Source organism: Amblyomma americanum, chromosome 2 (assembly GCF_052857255.1).
Source record: "Amblyomma americanum isolate KBUSLIRL-KWMA chromosome 2, ASM5285725v1, whole genome shotgun sequence".
Classification (NCBI taxonomy): Eukaryota; Metazoa; Arthropoda; class Arachnida; order Ixodida; family Ixodidae; genus Amblyomma; species Amblyomma americanum.
Genome location: NC_135498.1, coordinates 139638171 through 139655376, shown reverse-complemented (window position 1 = coordinate 139655376; position 17206 = coordinate 139638171). Strand labels below are relative to the sequence as shown.

At 44.1% G+C, this 17206-nt stretch overlaps 2 protein-coding genes across 2 annotated transcripts; both read left to right on the top strand.

The window, feature by feature from the left end:
- The first annotated feature begins 206 nt into the window (after positions 1-206).
- On the top strand, positions 207-13237 carry LOC144120087 (uncharacterized). Its single transcript, XM_077652550.1, has 12 exons — positions 207-220; positions 1557-1785; positions 2586-2623; positions 4653-4805; positions 5133-5198; positions 5577-5645; positions 6035-6103; positions 6493-6561; positions 6951-7019; positions 12675-12740; positions 13075-13143; positions 13220-13237. Exons 2-12 carry the CDS (start codon positions 1623-1625, stop codon positions 13235-13237), a joined length of 849 nt encoding a protein of 282 aa, XP_077508676.1. The 5' UTR covers positions 207-220; positions 1557-1622.
- A 298-nt stretch (positions 13238-13535) lies between these two features.
- Positions 13536-16112, top strand: LOC144119116 (BEN domain-containing protein 5-like). The gene is made up of 5 exons (XM_077651827.1): positions 13536-13601; positions 13991-14059; positions 14449-14517; positions 15456-15675; positions 15800-16112. The coding sequence occupies exons 1-5, from the start codon at positions 13545-13547 to the stop codon at positions 15904-15906; spliced, it is 522 nt and encodes a 173-aa protein (XP_077507953.1). The 5' UTR covers positions 13536-13544; the 3' UTR covers positions 15907-16112.
- Positions 16113-17206: the final 1094 nt, after the last annotated feature.

The following is a 17206-nucleotide window of genomic DNA, read 5'->3' as shown; positions in this document are numbered from 1 at the left end:
AGGCAGGGAGAAGCCCGCTGTTTTCAGATCTGCTAGTTACATAAAACATAAATTTTTGTAGCTTGTCTTGTGTTTGCTGACGCTTTTATTATTTTGTCTCATGTATTCTGTTCCAGTAACAAAGGCAGACCTCATACGCCGCCTAGCCAGGCGTAAAATTCCGGTGCCGGACTTCGACTTCGAGGAGTCCGAGCCAGTGGCCACAGTTTCACAGGAAAATGTATGTACTAAGAGAAGAGTCAGGCAGGTGTCTCTCTCTGTATGTCAAATATTTATTGTTGCTGGAAGCAGCCAGGCAGCCTTCGTCAACAGAGTTCTGCAGCGGATTCTTGAATTGCAGTATAGACTGGCACTGAGCTTGGCAGTACATGTTGCTTATGCGAAAGATTGCGAAGGACACGAGGGCAGGAGCATCGTGCTGATTTCATTCTCTCATATGTTGTTCTTGGTGTCAGGTCAAAATTTCATTTTTCATGTTGCCTCCTTGCGTCAGAAAATGGAGAACAAAAAAAAAATACCTGCTGTTTAACTACTGCTGAACCTGGTTTTAGAGTGAAAGATGTGGTGTATTGGGCAACTAGACGTGGCACCCTGGGAGGTGGATGATAAATTAATACTTAATCATGAGAGGTTGTACCTCAAAGTGCGATTGAGGAGTCCACTGACTCAGGGAGCCAGTTATGTGCCCTCCCTTTCCTCAATCATCGGAGTCTAGAATGTTGGCAACGCCAATGCCAATGGACGCTGATGGCCTGTAGCTTCAGTGCTGTGGTTCTGCCACAACGTTGTCAATGCCAACGCATGCAGTGCACATCTGTCACTACAATGTAGCTTATAGCGTGACTGAGACGTTCACTCCACTGTCCCAGGGGGCCAATTATATGCACCTTTTCTTTGCTTTCGAAGCTCCCGCTCTTTATCTGTTTCGGCACAACTGCTGCTCCGCGACGTCACGTGGTTCTCCTTAGTTCGAGGCCGTATGAAACACACGCCAAACAAGCTGCAGAAGGCAGTAGTAAAGCTTTAGCTTTAGAATGAAACCAAAGAGATAGTGTTATAGAAGCCAACTATACGGTGCAGCCTGTCCAGGAGCGCTGACATGAATTTTCGGCAGCAGGTTATTAACGTTGGTCATATATGACCAATGCCCTAAGGCGTGGCAAGGGAACAGTTACCACGGTAGCAGTGTAATCTTTATCAAGAACTAGGTTTGTCTAGCCTTTCAATCTGGACCGACACTGTAATGTCAGCAATGCTCCAAGCTTTCCCAAGAGCAAGGGAAGTGCGAATGGCCTATTTGAAAATGCTTTTCTTGATGTAAAAGTATCAAGGCTTGTGCAAATTGCATTGAAAATGGCCTGATATTTTTAAGTAATTTGAAGTAAATGCATGACGAATAATATCATCTTTCAGTCTTCCTTTACAGCTATGCATATTATTGTTTAGTTAGAAAATTCCGGGCATCAAGCTTGCCCTAGAATCAGTTTTTTATGTTTGGCTCTGTTTTCGTGCTGTAACTTGTATCGTAAGCACATGGATGGGGCATTTTACTGCAGGCTGTATCAGCAAAAGATGCAGCAAACAATGTCAAAACAGCGAAGCGGCAGAAGCTGCAAGAATTAATGGATGGATCAAGCTCAGACGATGACGTTCTTCCTAAGAAGCTGTTGGAAGAGCGCCGAAAAAATGCGACTCTCCTCCGGAGACTGAAACAAGTGCGCAAAGAAAAGGCGGAACTGCAGGCCCGCCATGACCGAGTTGAGGATATTTTCCTCAACAAATTTGGTGAGTGATAAGCAGTATGCCTGTCTCAAAAGTGGGTAACTTGTGCTGATTACAGTGTGCAACCAATTGTGTGATTGGGTGCGTCTGGTGTTGATATATGCTATTTGAAGGCTAATTTTAAATTGTATTTTAAGGAAATGAAATCTAAGCAATTAAGTTAAATTCTTACCAGTGCAAGGTAAGAGCAGTGCGGGCAAGGTAAAAATTGCATGCAAGCTTCCGCTATGAGTGCCCTAGGTGCAGTTCTTATTGGTAGTGCCAGTCTCAGTACTGGGTGAGTGAAATACATTTTCATATGATCTTTTTATTTTGAATTTTTGAAATGGAATAACTTGCACCTACACACGCTCAGATTTTGAAAATTCTTTTTTTTGCACTGGTCTCTGGAGTGCATGGTGAATCCCTTTAATCAGATTGAATGGCACCGAGGAAAACATCGCAGTGCCCCTTTAATGAGTCAAAGGATTATTTGCGGCCATGTGTTTTGGGGACAATGCCTCACAACCGTCTGGGTAGAGGACATTTTTGGCCAGAAGGCATTCGGGACCCTTTAAACGGTGTCTGCCAGCAGCAGCTAAGAATTTTGACTCAAAAGCAGAATGGAAGTGTTAAGCAAAGTGAATTTCTGCATAATTGCTAAGCACATTATTGAAATTAACAGCTCAGGTCACCAAACCTAGTAGCTTGGTTTACATGCTTTTGTTTTTCTTACTGGTGGCGTAAAAAAAGCAGTTGAAAGATGTCTGAAATACCCAGCCAGGTGTTTTTCTAATGTTGTGTCTGTTGTGTTTCATATTTAGAATCCTGGCTCGCAGCACGCTGCCATCTTTGCCTGAAGGTGTGTATAAAACAAGGTGTTTTACTGAGAAAGTTGCTTTTTGTGCAGAGTGAGGACTAGATGTTGCAATTTGCACATTTCCAGGCCTGTGAATTTTAGAGAAGAGGACAAAATCTGAACCAGCTAAGGTCTGATGATCTTCCAACAGTGTGAAGTAGATTGGCATGTAGATTAGCAAAGAGATGGTGGGCCGGGGCTAAAGAAAGCAGGTTAATTGAAAAGTATCAGCGGTTTCAATTTTGGCAAGTTCAGTTAGAGATTTCAGCAGACTTTGAACTGATCTAAAGATCAGGAATGTCATTGTGGTAGAGCATCCGCCTCGCATTCGGGAGGTGCTGTGTTCGATTCCCAGTGCCACCGGGTACCCATCGGTTTTTAGTGGGTACAAGATTTCCCCTGGCCTGGTGCTCGGCTCTTCTGGGTGAGATGCTTGGGAAAGGGTCTTGACCACAGTTGCTCTGACAGATCAGCGATAAGTTCCGCCGTCAACAACGTTAAATCTGCCTCGTGCGGTAGAAGCCCATTTGTGGCCCTTTAAACCACAGCCATGGCCTTGTAGTAGAGCACCCGCCTCGGCTTCGGGAGGTGGGTGGGTTCGAATCCCACTGCCGGCCGTTTACCCACCGGTTTCCTCTAAATGGGTACGAGCTATGACCCAGCCTGGTGCTCGGCTTGCTAGGGTACATGGCTTGGCAAAGGAGCCTGCGCATTCAAATCCCATCTCTGTGGGCTTGGACTGACCTGACTATAAGGTATCTTGCTAGGAGCTAAGGTCAAGGCTGTGCATTTTGTATTTTGAGGTTCACATTTGGCTCACAATCTCATCACATTACACCTCAGGACACCCTGCCAGTTTTGTTGATTTCCTATATCAAAGTACAATAAAAACTAAGGGTACCGGTTGGTGGCATCGTTAGTGATCATGTGCTGTAACACTATCTGCAAACTTAGCATGAGTACCCACTGGTTTTCTAGGATTGCCTTAATGCTGTGGAGCATTGCCTTCTGGGTTGGAGACCATGCTGCGTGATGTGTTTGCAGAAGCTGATAGCAGGTCCTGTGCAGCCACCTAATGTGGTCTCACATTCAGCAGCCAACACTGCTTGGTGTTATTATCAGTCCAAGCCATGTGCTCAGGCATTCATGTCAAGTTTGTGGGTGGCGTTAAACTATGTTGCTCTCACCACTGGAGCAAGTAGCAAGATGTTCACCTTATAGCGAGCCCACTGCTCAATAGGTCAGTTTGATTTGGCTGCACTCATTGCATTAGTTCTGTAAAATTTAAGTAGCTGTGTCACATATCTGCAGTGCCGGATTAGTGAGTTTGTGTGGGGCATCAGGCATGGGCATCTGCTTGCCTCGGTGTCAGCACAGAGTTGCTGCCAGCTGCACGTGTTAGCATCAACGCCCACTAACATCGCAAACAATGAAGAATTTTCAATTTAATTGTAATGAAATGTCACTATCAACTAGACCCAGGAAATTGTTTTTTGCAGACAAATTTGTTTCATGGGTATTACACATATGATTTAGGAATCCCTATCTGCTGAGATGCTGTCTGTCTAGTTCACAATTCTTTTTTTGGGGGGCTGAGGTTTACAATTCTTATACCACGAATGCTGTCCGTCTCTTCCTTTCAAGAAGAAACTGCCTTCATTTCATTAAGATGGCGGTCATATCTTTTCCAACCTACACAGCTAGGTGCCACCATTTTTCTGCACTACAGCTACACTTACACCGCAGACAGCACAAGCCAGTCAAAAATTCATGCTGCACTAGGTGGGCACTTTTGAAAAATGAATACGGAAGTGCTGCACTCTTTTAATTGGTGCATCCAGTGCAGCCAAATTGAACAGACCTAATGGGCCATTGCTGGTAATGGCTACTGAGTACCTTTTCTATGTGCTGTCTTTGTACTACGTTCTTCTGATGAACTGGCCCCCTCAATGTACTTTGTTAATCCTACTGTATAGAATTATGCCTATTTAATGATGCTTAATATTTTTGCAATGTTCTCTATGCTATGCAGGAACATTCCAGTTGTACTTGCCGCACAGAGCGTTCCGGAGCCTCACCACTGCAGCAAGTACGAGAATGTTCACCTTATAGTGAACTCACTGCTCCGTTGGCAGCAGCTACCACTCTGCAGCCATCTCCACTCGGGGATTTCAAAAACATGGAGGTATTGAGCTATACCTTGAGTTTATCAATTTCATCGCATGTATTCATTGCATGTATTATTGTTGCCTGCAGTGGCACCTGTTATGGTAGTTCTCGCTGTTTGTTTTACATGCATGTGTGTGATCGTATCTTGATCTTGTCGCCGCCTCGCAAGCAGAGATTCTCATTTCATATTACAATTGCACAGTTTTGATTCACAAAATATTTTGGCTCAATTCCATGCAGCCAGCTGATATTAAGATGGCGTACCAGTATTTTTGGTAAAATTCCAAGTGGAGAAGTGCAGTAACATTTTGTGGCAAATGTCAACATTTTTCACAATTTGCAGGCTTCCAAAAGTACCGGGCTGGTTATGCCGCAAAACTTGGGTGCTCTTGCCGAGAGTAGTGGTCAGGTACAGTGATTTAATTGCCCTCTTTTTTCGAAGCAGTGTGTAAACTTGAAATGATTTCAGCTCCCATTCGTGGTAACTGCAGGCAAACAAACTCGGCCAATCAAACCGCTATAAGAGGTTCTGTGACATAATCTTTAGAAATCTCATATTTTGATCTATTGGTCAAGTTCCAGTTTTGGTTTCAGTTTTGTAGTTGACAGTTCATTATTTAATTAATGATTATTTTGGAGAACTATATTTTTTGGAACTGAGACAAAGACGTTCAAGAAGTGTAATGTGATAGTAAACTCAAAACGTATGAAAATTTCCTGGAGTTACCCTTTAATGTACCACATACATTACTCTTTGTGGAAAATGAGAAGTTTTCTAACTTTGCAGGCTTCCACTAGCATGGCTCCTGGTCCTCTGCAGAACCACCCAGGTGGTGTTCTTGGTGTCAGTGGCCAGGTACGGTGGCTTCTCATGTTCAGAACTATTTTTGTGAGCTTGAAATGCTTTTTGCTTCCATTCTTGCTAACTACAGGCAAACATCTCCCAATGATGCCATTATAAGAGCTTATGTTACATGTAACTGCAGGCAAACTTTTGCCAATCAAACCCCATTAAGAGGTTCTATGACATAACCTTTAAAAATACCTTATTTTGATCTATTGGTCAAATTACAGTTTTGGTTTTCAGTTTTTTACTTGTTGACCTTTCATTAATCAATTTCTCTTTATTCTGAAGAAGTAGTGTAATGCAATAGTAAACTCAAAGTTAAAAATCCTCCGCGGTTGCCCTTTTATGTGCCATGTAGATTACTATTTTGTGGCAAATGAGGTTTTCTCACTTTGCAGGCTTCCACTAGCATGGCTCCTGGTCCTCTGCAGAACCACCCAGGTGGTGTTCTTGGTGTCAGTGGCCAGGTACGGTGGCTTCTCATGTTCAGAACTATTTTTGTGAGCTCGAAATGCTTTTTGCTTCCATTCTTGCTAACTACAGGCAAACATCTCCCAATGATGCCATTATAAGAGGTTATGTTACATGTAACTGCAGGCAAACTTTTGCCAATCAAACCCCATTAAGAGGTTCTATGACATAACCTTTAAAAATACCTTATTTTGATCTATTGGTCAAATTACAGTTTTGGTTTTCAGTTTTTTACTTGTTGACCTTTCATTAATCAATTTCTCTTTATTCTGAAGAAGTAGTGTAATGCAATAGTAAACTCAAAGTTAAAAATCCTCCGCGGTTGCCCTTTTATGTGCCATGTAGATTACTATTTTGTGGCAAATGAGGTTTTCTCACTTTGCAGGCTTCCACTAGCATGGCTCCTGGTCCTCTGCAGAACCACCCAGGTGGTGTTCTTGGTGTCAGTGGCCAGGTACGGTGGCTTCTCATGTTCAGAACTATTTTTGTGAGCTTGAAATGCTTTTTGCTTCCATTCTTGCTAACTACAGGCAAACATCTCCCAATGATGCCATTATAAGAGGTTATGTTACATGTAACTGCAGGCAAACTTTTGCCAATCAAACCCCATTAAGAGGTTCTATGACATAACCTTTAAAAATACCTTATTTTGATCTATTGGTCAAATTACAGTTTTGGTTTTCAGTTTTTTACTTGTTGACCTTTCATTAATCAATTTCTCTTTATTCTGAAGAAGTAGTGGAATGCAATAGTAAACTCAAAGTTAAAAATCCTCCGCGGTTGCCCTTTTATGTGCCATGTAGATTACTATTTTGTGGCAAATGAGGTTTTCTCACTTTGCAGGCTTCCACTAGCATGGCTCCTGGTCCTCTGCAGAACCACCCAGGTGGTGTTCTTGGTGTCAGTGGCCAGGTACGGTGGCTTCTCATGTTCAGAACTATTTTTGAAAGTTTGAAATGCTTTTAGCTTCAATTAATACCAATTGGTAGTTGCAGACAAGCAATCTAGAAACTGGCAAGTGTGGGCCTGAACAGCAGTGCACACCTCTTGAAAGCGTGACATTTTCCTTCTGAATGCATGGTATATGGAGCAGAAAAAAAAATTTTGCCTGCACAGCAGTGACAGCTCAGAGTAGCTTTGAAGCCGCCGCGGTGGATCAGTGGATATGGCGCTCTGCTGCTGACGCGAAAGACGCAGGTTTGATTTCAGCTGCGGCGGTAGAATTTTGATGGAGGCGTAATTCAAGAGGTTTCTGTATTGTGCAATGTCAGTGCGTGTTAAAAAACCCCAGGTGGTCGAAATTTCCGGTGCCCTTCACTACAGCGTCCCTCATAGCCTCAGTTGCTTTGGGACGTTAAACCCCCATAAAACCAAAACTTTATGCGCACGTGTAAATCGGCCTGAAATAACATGTCACGATGTTCCTGTGTGCATGACGCATGAGAAGAAATATGTTCAGTGCCGAGACAACTTGGTGTATTCCATTCCTTTGTCATGTGGTGGATCGTACATTGGCCAAACTGGTCGTTGTTTAACTAAAGACTTAAGGAGCATAAGAATAATGTGAAAAATGCTCCTGTATCAGAATTCATTGCCGTGATTGTTCATGCTGACCAATATTTGAGAAAAGTAAAATTGTAGCAAAAAGGAAAGGCCAGCTCACCAGGGAGATAATTGAGGCATCAGAGATTGAGGATAGGTATGGAATGCATAAGCACCCCTTCTGTTGCTATCTCGAAGAAAGAGCACGAATTTTTGATGTCCTAGATTACGTGCATCGAAAGCTTTCGCTTGCTCACAATGATTAGCCTGTAGAACTTGATGTTTTCTCTGTATGTTTCTGTTTTTCTGTGATACCAGCACGTATTTAAGCCCTGGTGTCCTGAATAAAATCGTTCTGTTGTTAGTTCAGCGCTGTGTTTGGCCGCTTCATTGTTTGGCTTTGAGCCGTTGCGCTGGTTTACAAGAACCTTGTGTGAGATGTTCGAAGTGTGAAGACTCTTTAGCAACTGCTTTATCGATGATCACAAAAGCTTTGTATGGCCAAAGCTGCACTAAGTATGAAGACTTCATGGTACAGCATCCTCAAACCTCCCACAAAACACTTCCCCACCTCCTTTGTCAAATCATCACAGCTGACAAACAAGATGATACCACTGGTGCAGTCGTTGAAAAAGCGCTCCAATTTGTTTCATCGTTGCTGCAGACGATGCGAATACTATCCAACTTTCTTGTTGATGCAGGCAAGTACCCCAAAAAAGTGTGGTATAAAACAATTCTGCCAGCCAAATTCCATTTCTGTGCGAAATTTGAGCTCTAACAATTTACCAGTTTAGCTCTGAGGTGCAGTCTAAGTGCGCGTTTAATTGCGGAACACGCTTATTTCGGATGTCATCCAAGCCTTTTGTTGGATCAGTCTACGGGTGGCTGTTTTATATTTTTGAAGCACAGCAGTTTCTGCAATTTTCCAACAACCAGCAGCGGCAGCCGCTTCATGCCGGTCATATTCGCAGCAATCAAAACTGTCACTCTGTCCTTACCTCGCTTGCCGCCGAAGCAAGGGTCTCCTTTAAAAGCGAGGGTCTTATCTGGCAGGGCCTTGTAGAAAAGTGCCATCTCATTGGCATTAAATACAAATACATTGCAGGGCTCATAACAGCAGGGCGCCTCGGAAGCACATTTCTCCACGCTTGCATCCACAGCACCTTGCTCGCCGCAGGCACTCAGAGACCAAATTATGCCCCTTCTTGAAGCGGCCAGACTACCTTTCTGATGCACTCAAACCTCCGATGTTCATCATTAGGGCGTATTTTTCTGCTAGTGCGCAGATGAGAGGTCCGCTCAAGGGCAGCTGTGAATTTTGCGCATTCGCAATCCATCGAAGCAGTGCTTCTTTCTGCTTTGAATATGCTGCCGTTCAGAGTCTTCCGCTTGTCGGAGAGCTGTTGCCCATCGTAAGCTTGCAAAATATGAGCTTCATTTTTAATGTACGAGGTCAGCGTGTTCCTCTTCACGTTATATCTTGTCATGATGGCCTGTTGCGGAACTGCTCCCTAGGCAGCCTTCAGTATTTCTACTTTCTGAGCTAATTAAGCCCTTCGCCACATAATTCGGCTGCTTCATTAGGGCCTTGGTAGCCATCGCAGGAGTCGAAGATTGCAGCGTTATCGGGATTGTTGCTGAGAACGCTGTCCACACACCACCCCAGCACGCGCACACCTTGCTCCACGGTGCATACGCAAAGGAAAAAAAAAATGTGGCACAGCAGGGCAACAAAAAAAAACAAGAAAACCCATCCTCTGTCATCTTGGCTGATGTTTACACCAATGCAGTGGCGCCTTTATACTTTGGTTTAACACCAGCGCCGCTTCCTCTATCCTCATCATCTCAGCTCCGGTGCACTCATGGCCTCCTTGTACACATGCAAGCTCTGCCGCCTGTCTGAATTAACCGAAGGGTAGCCAAATTTGTCCAAATTAACGGGAGTTTTATGCCATAGAAAAGTATTTGTGGTTGACGGGACGGGATGGGCTGTCCGAATGATCAGATCTCACATTTAAAACTATTTTTGTGAGCTTGAGTGCTTTTAGCTCTTATTCTTGGTAACTGCAGGCAAACGATTTCTCCCAATCAAACCGCTAAGAGGTTCTGTGACATTATGTTTAAAAATATATATTGATTTATTGGTTGAAATCCAGTTTGGTTTCAGCGTTCTAGTTGTTCACATTTAATTATTTAATTTCTCATTATTTAGAAGAATTATTAAGAGGTAGCAAACTGAAAATATTCGAAAATCCCCTGAGGTTGCCCTTGAGTATGCCATGTACAGTGGTCGTCAAAAGTTCGCAGGCCGCTCTGACCGAGCCAGGAGCGGCTGCTCTCCCCTCTCGCGGCGCTGCTATCGCTAGCGCGGCTCGGCGCGCGCCGGCTGCGAGGGTATGCGCTGAGAGGGTGTGCATTCCCCTCCCTTTGACTCTCGTTGATAACAAAGCCTGAAAAATGGTGGTGCGCCGCTCGCCTTCACTGTTCGCTCTTCACATTCCGCTGCGGCGCTTCGCGTGGCATTGCAGAGGAGAGTTTTCCACCAAGTGACGCGCCATACTAGCTGCCATATTCGGTTAGACTGTGTGTGCTTCCCATACTTTTCAGCGTCCTGCCGTACGAAATAACGCGTTTACCCACACATGAGATGTGTTCCGGCTCTCTCAGCCATTTGCGTGATTTCCCACGTTGCATTTCGGCGTGGAGCCCTCATAAGTTCCGCGACACCCATCAAGAAACTTCTCCAATCCTGTTTGTGCCGATATATGCCATGTCGTGTTTAAAAAAAAGCTTAACACGTAGCAAGTAATCTTTAAAATCGACCCGGCCAAGCCCGAATCGACGGTGTCAAATACGTTGGCGACCTCGAATTTGGCATTTCTTCTTTCACACCCTCCTTCATCCCTTCCCTTACAGCATGGTTCGGGTGTCTGCCGATATATGCGAAACAGATAGTGCGCCATTTCCCTTCCGAGAAACCAATTTACTCACCTCCAATTTGGCACGGTTCACTTCCCAAAATGTGGCCCGGGCCACCCCGAAAATTCACCTTTGCCAATTTTCACCGAAATCGATGTCCAAGCATAACTGAGTGCCCCAGACGTGAAGGTAACCTCGAAATTTGGCACGGGTCATTTCGAAAAAAGTGGTCCGGGCCAACCTCGAAATTGACCTCTGCCAAATTGCATAAAAATCGATGTCCAAGCATAACTGAGTGCCCCAGACGTGATGGTAACCTCGAAATTTGGCACGGGTCATTTCGAAAAAAGTGGTCCGGGCCAACCTCGAAATTGACCTCTGCCAAATTGCATAAAAATCGATGTCCAAGCATAACTTAGTGCGCCAGACGTGATGGTAACCTCGAAATTTGGCACGGGTCATTTCCAAAAAGGGATCCGGGCCAACTCCGAAATTTGGCCTTTGCCGATTTGCACCAAAATCGATGTCCAAGCAATACTGAGTGTGCCAGACGTGATGGTAACATCGAAATTTGGCACTGGTCATTTGTCAAAAAGTGGCCCGGGCCACCCCAAAGTTTGACCTTGCCAATTTTCACGAAAATCGACGTATACAGCTATAATTCACCTTGCGCGGCATGGTGGCGACCTCCAAATTCGGCACAAGCCATTTCAAAAATTTGGTCCGGGCCACTCCTACAATTCTGCCTCTGTCAATCCTCTGTCGATCGATTATAGATAGACGTCGGCTTTGGAACGGATTGACAGAGGTAGAATTGTGGGAGTGGCCCGGACCAAATTTTTGAAATGGCTTGTGCCGAATTTGGAGGTCGCCACCATGCCGCGCATGGTGAATTATAGTTGTATACGTCGATTTTCGTGAAAATTGGCAAGGTCAAACTTTGGGGTGGCCCGGGCCACTTTTTGACAAATGACCAGTGCCAAATTTCGATGTTACCATCACGTCTGGCACACTCAGTATTGCTTGGACATCGATTTTGGTGCAAATCGGCAAAGGCCAAATTTCGGAGTTGGCCCGGATCCCTTTTTGGAAATGACCCGTGCCAAATTTCGAGGTTACCATCACGTCTGGCGCACTCAGTTATGCTTGGACATCGATTTTTATGCAATTTGGCAGAGGTCAATTTCGAGGTTGGCCCGGACCACTTTTTTCGAAATGACCCGTGCCAAATTTCGAGGTTACCATCACGTCTGGGGCACTCAGTTATGCTTGGACATCGATTTCGGTGAAAATTGGCAAAGGTGAATTTTCGGGGTGGCCCGGGCCACTTTTTGGGAAGTGAACCGTGCCAAATTGGAGGTGAGTAAATTGGTTTCTAGGAAGGGAAATGGCACACTATCTGTTTCGCATATATCGGCGGACACCCGAACCATGCTGTAAGGGAAGGGATGAAGGAGGGTGTGAAAGAAGAAATGCCAAATTGGAGGTCGCCAACGTATTTGACACCGTCGATTCGGGCTTGGCCGGGTCGATTTTAAAGATTACTTGCTACGTGTTAAGCTTTTTTTAAACACGACATGGCATATAGCGGCACAAACAGGATTGGAGAAGTTTCTTGATGGGTGTCGCGGAACTTATGAGGGCTCCGCGCCGAAATGCAACGTGGGAAATCACGCAAATGGCTGAGAGAGCCGGAACACAGCTCATGTGTGGGTAAACGCGTTATTTCGTACGGCAGGACGCCGAAAAGTATGGGAAGCACACACAGTCTAACCGAATATGGCAGCTAGTATGGCGCGTCACTTGGTGGAAAACTCTCCTCTGCAATGCCACGCGAAGCGCCGCAGCGGAATGTGAAGAGCGAACAGTGAAGGCGAGCGGCGCACTACCATTTTTCAGGCTTTGTTATCAACGAGAGTCAAAGGGAGGGGAATGCACACCCTCTCAGCGCATACCCTCGCAGCCGGTGCGCGCCGAGCCGCGCTAGCGATAGCAGCGCCGCGAGCGCGGAGAGCAGCCGCTCCTGGCTCGGTCAGAGCGGCCTGCGAACTTTTGACGACCACTGTACATTACTCTTTTTAAATGAGAAGTTTTCACACTTTGCAGGCTTCCAGTAGCATGGCTTTGGCTCCATCGCAGAACCTGGGCATTCTTTCTGGAGTCAGTAGACAGGTGCGATGGCTTCTCTTATTTAGAACTATTTCTGTGATTTGAAATGCTTTTAATTCTCATTCTTGGTAACTGCAGGCAAACTTTTGCCAATCAAACCCCATTAAGAGGTTCTATGACATAACCTTTAAAAATACCTTATTTTGATCTATTGGTCAAATTACAGTTTTGGTTTTCAGTTTTTTACTTGTTGACCTTTCATTAATCAATTTCTCTTTATTCTGAAGAAGTAGTGTAATGCAATAGTAAACTCAAAGTTAAAAATCCTCCGCGGTTGCCCTTTTATGTGCCATGTAGATTACTATTTTGTGGCAAATGAGGTTTTCTCACTTTGCAGGCTTCCACTAGCATGGCTCCTGGTCCTCTGCAGAACCACCCAGGTGGTGTTCTTGGTGTCAGTGGCCAGGTACGGTGGCTTCTCATGTTCAGAACTATTTTTGTGAGCTTGAAATGCTTTTTGCTTCCATTCTTGCTAACTACAGGCAAACATCTCCCAATGATGCCATTATAAGAGGTTATGTTACATGTAACTGCAGGCAAACTTTTGCCAATCAAACCCCATTAAGAGGTTCTATGACATAACCTTTAAAAATACCTTATTTTGATCTATTGGTCAAATTACAGTTTTGGTTTTCAGTTTTTTACTTGTTGACCTTTCATTAATCAATTTCTCTTTATTCTGAAGAAGTAGTGTAATGCAATAGTAAACTCAAAGTTAAAAATCCTCCGCGGTTGCCCTTTTATGTGCCATGTAGATTACTATTTTGTGGCAAATGAGGTTTTCTCACTTTGCAGGCTTCCACTAGCATGGCTCCTGGTCCTCTGCAGAACCACCCAGGTGGTGTTCTTGGTGTCAGTGGCCAGGTACGGTGGCTTCTCATGTTCAGAACTATTTTTGTGAGCTTGAAATGCTTTTTGCTTCCATTCTTGCTAACTACAGGCAAACATCTCCCAATGATGCCATTATAAGAGGTTATGTTACATGTAACTGCAGGCAAACTTTTGCCAATCAAACCCCATTAAGAGGTTCTATGACATAACCTTTAAAAATACCTTATTTTGATCTATTGGTCAAATTACAGTTTTGGTTTTCAGTTTTTTACTTGTTGACCTTTCATTAATCAATTTCTCTTTATTCTGAAGAAGTAGTGTAATGCAATAGTAAACTCAAAGTTAAAAATCCTCCGCGGTTGCCCTTTTATGTGCCATGTAGATTACTATTTTGTGGCAAATGAGGTTTTCTCACTTTGCAGGCTTCCACTAGCATGGCTCCTGGTCCTCTGCAGAACCACCCAGGTGGTGTTCTTGGTGTCAGTGGCCAGGTACGGTGGCTTCTCATGTTCAGAACTATTTTTGTGAGCTCGAAATGCTTTTTGCTTCCATTCTTGCTAACTACAGGCAAACTTCTCCCAATGATGCCATTATAAGAGGTTATGTTACATGTAACTGCAGGCAAACTTTTGCCAATCAATCCCCATTAAGAGGTTCTATGACATAACCTTTAAAAATACCTTATTTTGATCTATTGGTCAAATTACAGTTTTGGTTTTCAGTTTTTTACTTGTTGACCTTTCATTAATCAATTTCTCTTTATTCTGAAGAAGTAGTGTAATGCAATAGTAAACTCAAAGTTAAAAATCCTCCGCGGTTGCCCTTTTATGTGCCATGTAGATTACTATTTTGTGGCAAATGAGGTTTTCTCACTTTGCAGGCTTCCACTAGCATGGCTCCTGCTCCACTGCAGGATCATCCGGGTGCTCTTGTGGAAGTCAGTGGCCAGGTACTGTGGCTTCTCATGTTTAGAACTGTTTTTGAAAGTTTGAAATGCTTTTAGCTTCAATTAATACCAATTGGTAGTTGTAGACAAGCAATCTAGAAACTGGCAAGTGTGGGCCTGAACAGCAGTGCACACCTCTTGAAAGCGTGACATTTTCCTTCTGAATGCATGGTATATGGAGCAGAAAAAAAAATTTTGCCTGCACAGCAGTGACAGCTCAGAGTAGCTTTGAAGCCGCCGCGGTGGATCAGTGGATATGGCGCTCTGCTGCTGACGCGAAAGACGCAGGTTTGATTTCAGCTGCGGCGGTAGAATTTTGATGGAGGCGCAATTCAGGAGGTTTCTGTATTGTGCAATGTCAGTGCGTGTTAAAAAACCCCAGGTGGTCGAAATTTCCGGTGCCCTTCACTACAGCGTCCCTCATAGCCTGAGTTACTTTTGGATGTTAAACCGCCATAAACCAAACCAGAGTAGCTTTGTTTAACAATGGCTTATAGCAACCATCAACACAACCTCCAAGTTTCATGTTCTAATAGTGCAGCCTCTGATGCTACGTTTTAGTTGCTACATTTTAAATATACCTCAACTTTTATCTGTTCTGTGCCTCTGAATGCCTGGCAATTAACAGTAGTGTTGCCAACATGCAGTGGAGCCTGTAGGAATCCAAAGAGAAGCCGACCTGTGTTGTCTAACGTAGGTTTATATAATTATGGACAGAGGTGACTATAGGAGGCCCAATGTGCTGCTAACTCTAAAGTAGAGGGCCGAGTGTTATGTTTTGTCATTACTAGGATATGCAAGGAGAATTGATATTTTCGTAATATTGCATATAGCAACCCTTAAGAATGGGATTTTAGTAGTTTTAATGTAGCAAATAATGTCTCTTCTCAGTTTGTTACCGTACAGTATAAAAACATGCTGTTTTACTTCATTTACTTCAGGTACATCTCGGGAATGGGATGTATGTGAGTGCGGAGCGGTGGCGCTGGCTCCTTTCCCGAGGTCGGGACTCCCTGTTTTGCAAGGACACTGCAAAACTTTTGTGGGGAGTCTCAAATCTTCGGGGAAAAAGTGTCACCGGCGCTGCATGCCGGCGATTTCTGAAAGCTGGTGCCACACAGAAACCTGGGCTGACCCCAGAAAAGCTGGCAGCAGTGGGCAGTAAGTCTCATTATGTTTAAATTTCCTGAGTGTTCATTTTATTTAAATGTACATGATTTGAATCCCATTATTCTTCAGCACCTGTGTGTCTTCCAATTATGTCATGAATATATTACTCTTTCAGATGCATTTGATGCTTATATTATTGCCAATCCAACTGCCGAGGATCAAAAAGCGCGGCGGGGGAAGATGAATCGTTTCCTGGCAGATATGTTGAGAGACATTAAGTAGTCTTTACCTGTCCCTGCAATATAAAAATAAAGGCAGTGAAAGAAAAGAGTCGTATTTCATTCCCTGCAACCAGGCGTATGCAAGCATCCATTTATTTCTGGGATGCAGCATTTGCTCTGCTAAGGGTTGCAAGTTCATTTATGTAGCCTGCATGTTCACAGCTGTTAGCTGGACATTCCTCTTTAATTGCTTTCCAGTGCATGAGCTCCAAAGCCACCGTAACCCCACGACCAGTCCCTCGTATGTTATACGTGGAATAGGAGGCCCACGTATGTACGTGGGACACGTATGGGATATGTGACACATTTGACACATATCCACCAAATGTGTATATATGAGTCCCGTATATATGTGTTTTGGCATACGAGGGACAGAGTAACATACGAGCACGCATGACATACGAGCACGCATGACATACGAGCACGCATGACATACGAGCACGTATGGCTTATATGTGGACACATGTCCAATAATTGCGTATATATGAGACACATATATATGAGATTTTTCAATAGGGCTGGTACGTAACTATAGTCGACAACAACGAAATCCTAAAATGGTCGGTGGTCTTAACTGTCCTCTAGGCTTTTAACTCCGTCTCAATAACTCTCTTCCTAAGGAAAGAGAGAGAAACACCAAATTCTCTCTCAAAACGCGACGTGCAAATGCTTTTGGTCATCCGGTAAAAAAACTCCGTCCCAGCCAAATACTCTCCGACTCCCTCTTTTTCCTCCCCAGATCTAGCGTTTACAAACATAACACTACAATCTTAACAGGGAGGAGTAAAAAGAGGGTAAACTCCACTTTGAGCACGCACCGTTTTATGAAAGGGAGCGCCCTAGAGGACAGCTTACTCATTTTCTGCTCCCATCTGTGAGTACACACACTCACACACTAACAAACACACGCAATCGGCTTTTCTTGCAATTTGAATACAAGTGCCTTTGCATTAAAATAAAATAACCAATACATCTCAGACAATATTATGCCCCAACTCTTCAACACTACCGTAAATATAAACCTGGAAATGTTTGTGCGCAACAGGGAAGCTTGAATCATTCTCTGCCGTAAAAGCAGCGGCCCGTTTTAAATTTTCTTTCCAGAAAGACGCTGTACAACTACGCCTGCCTGAGAGTCATGATGACATGGGCGGAGAAAACATCTCAGCAATTTCGAAATGCTTCCTGCGGACTTAAAGTTATTGCGGGAGTCGTCACCGACAGTCCGAGGTGGAAAAAGTGCGTTGGCATCAAGAACGACGCTATGCCCGAGATTGTCGGTCGTCTCTACGTACAGCACA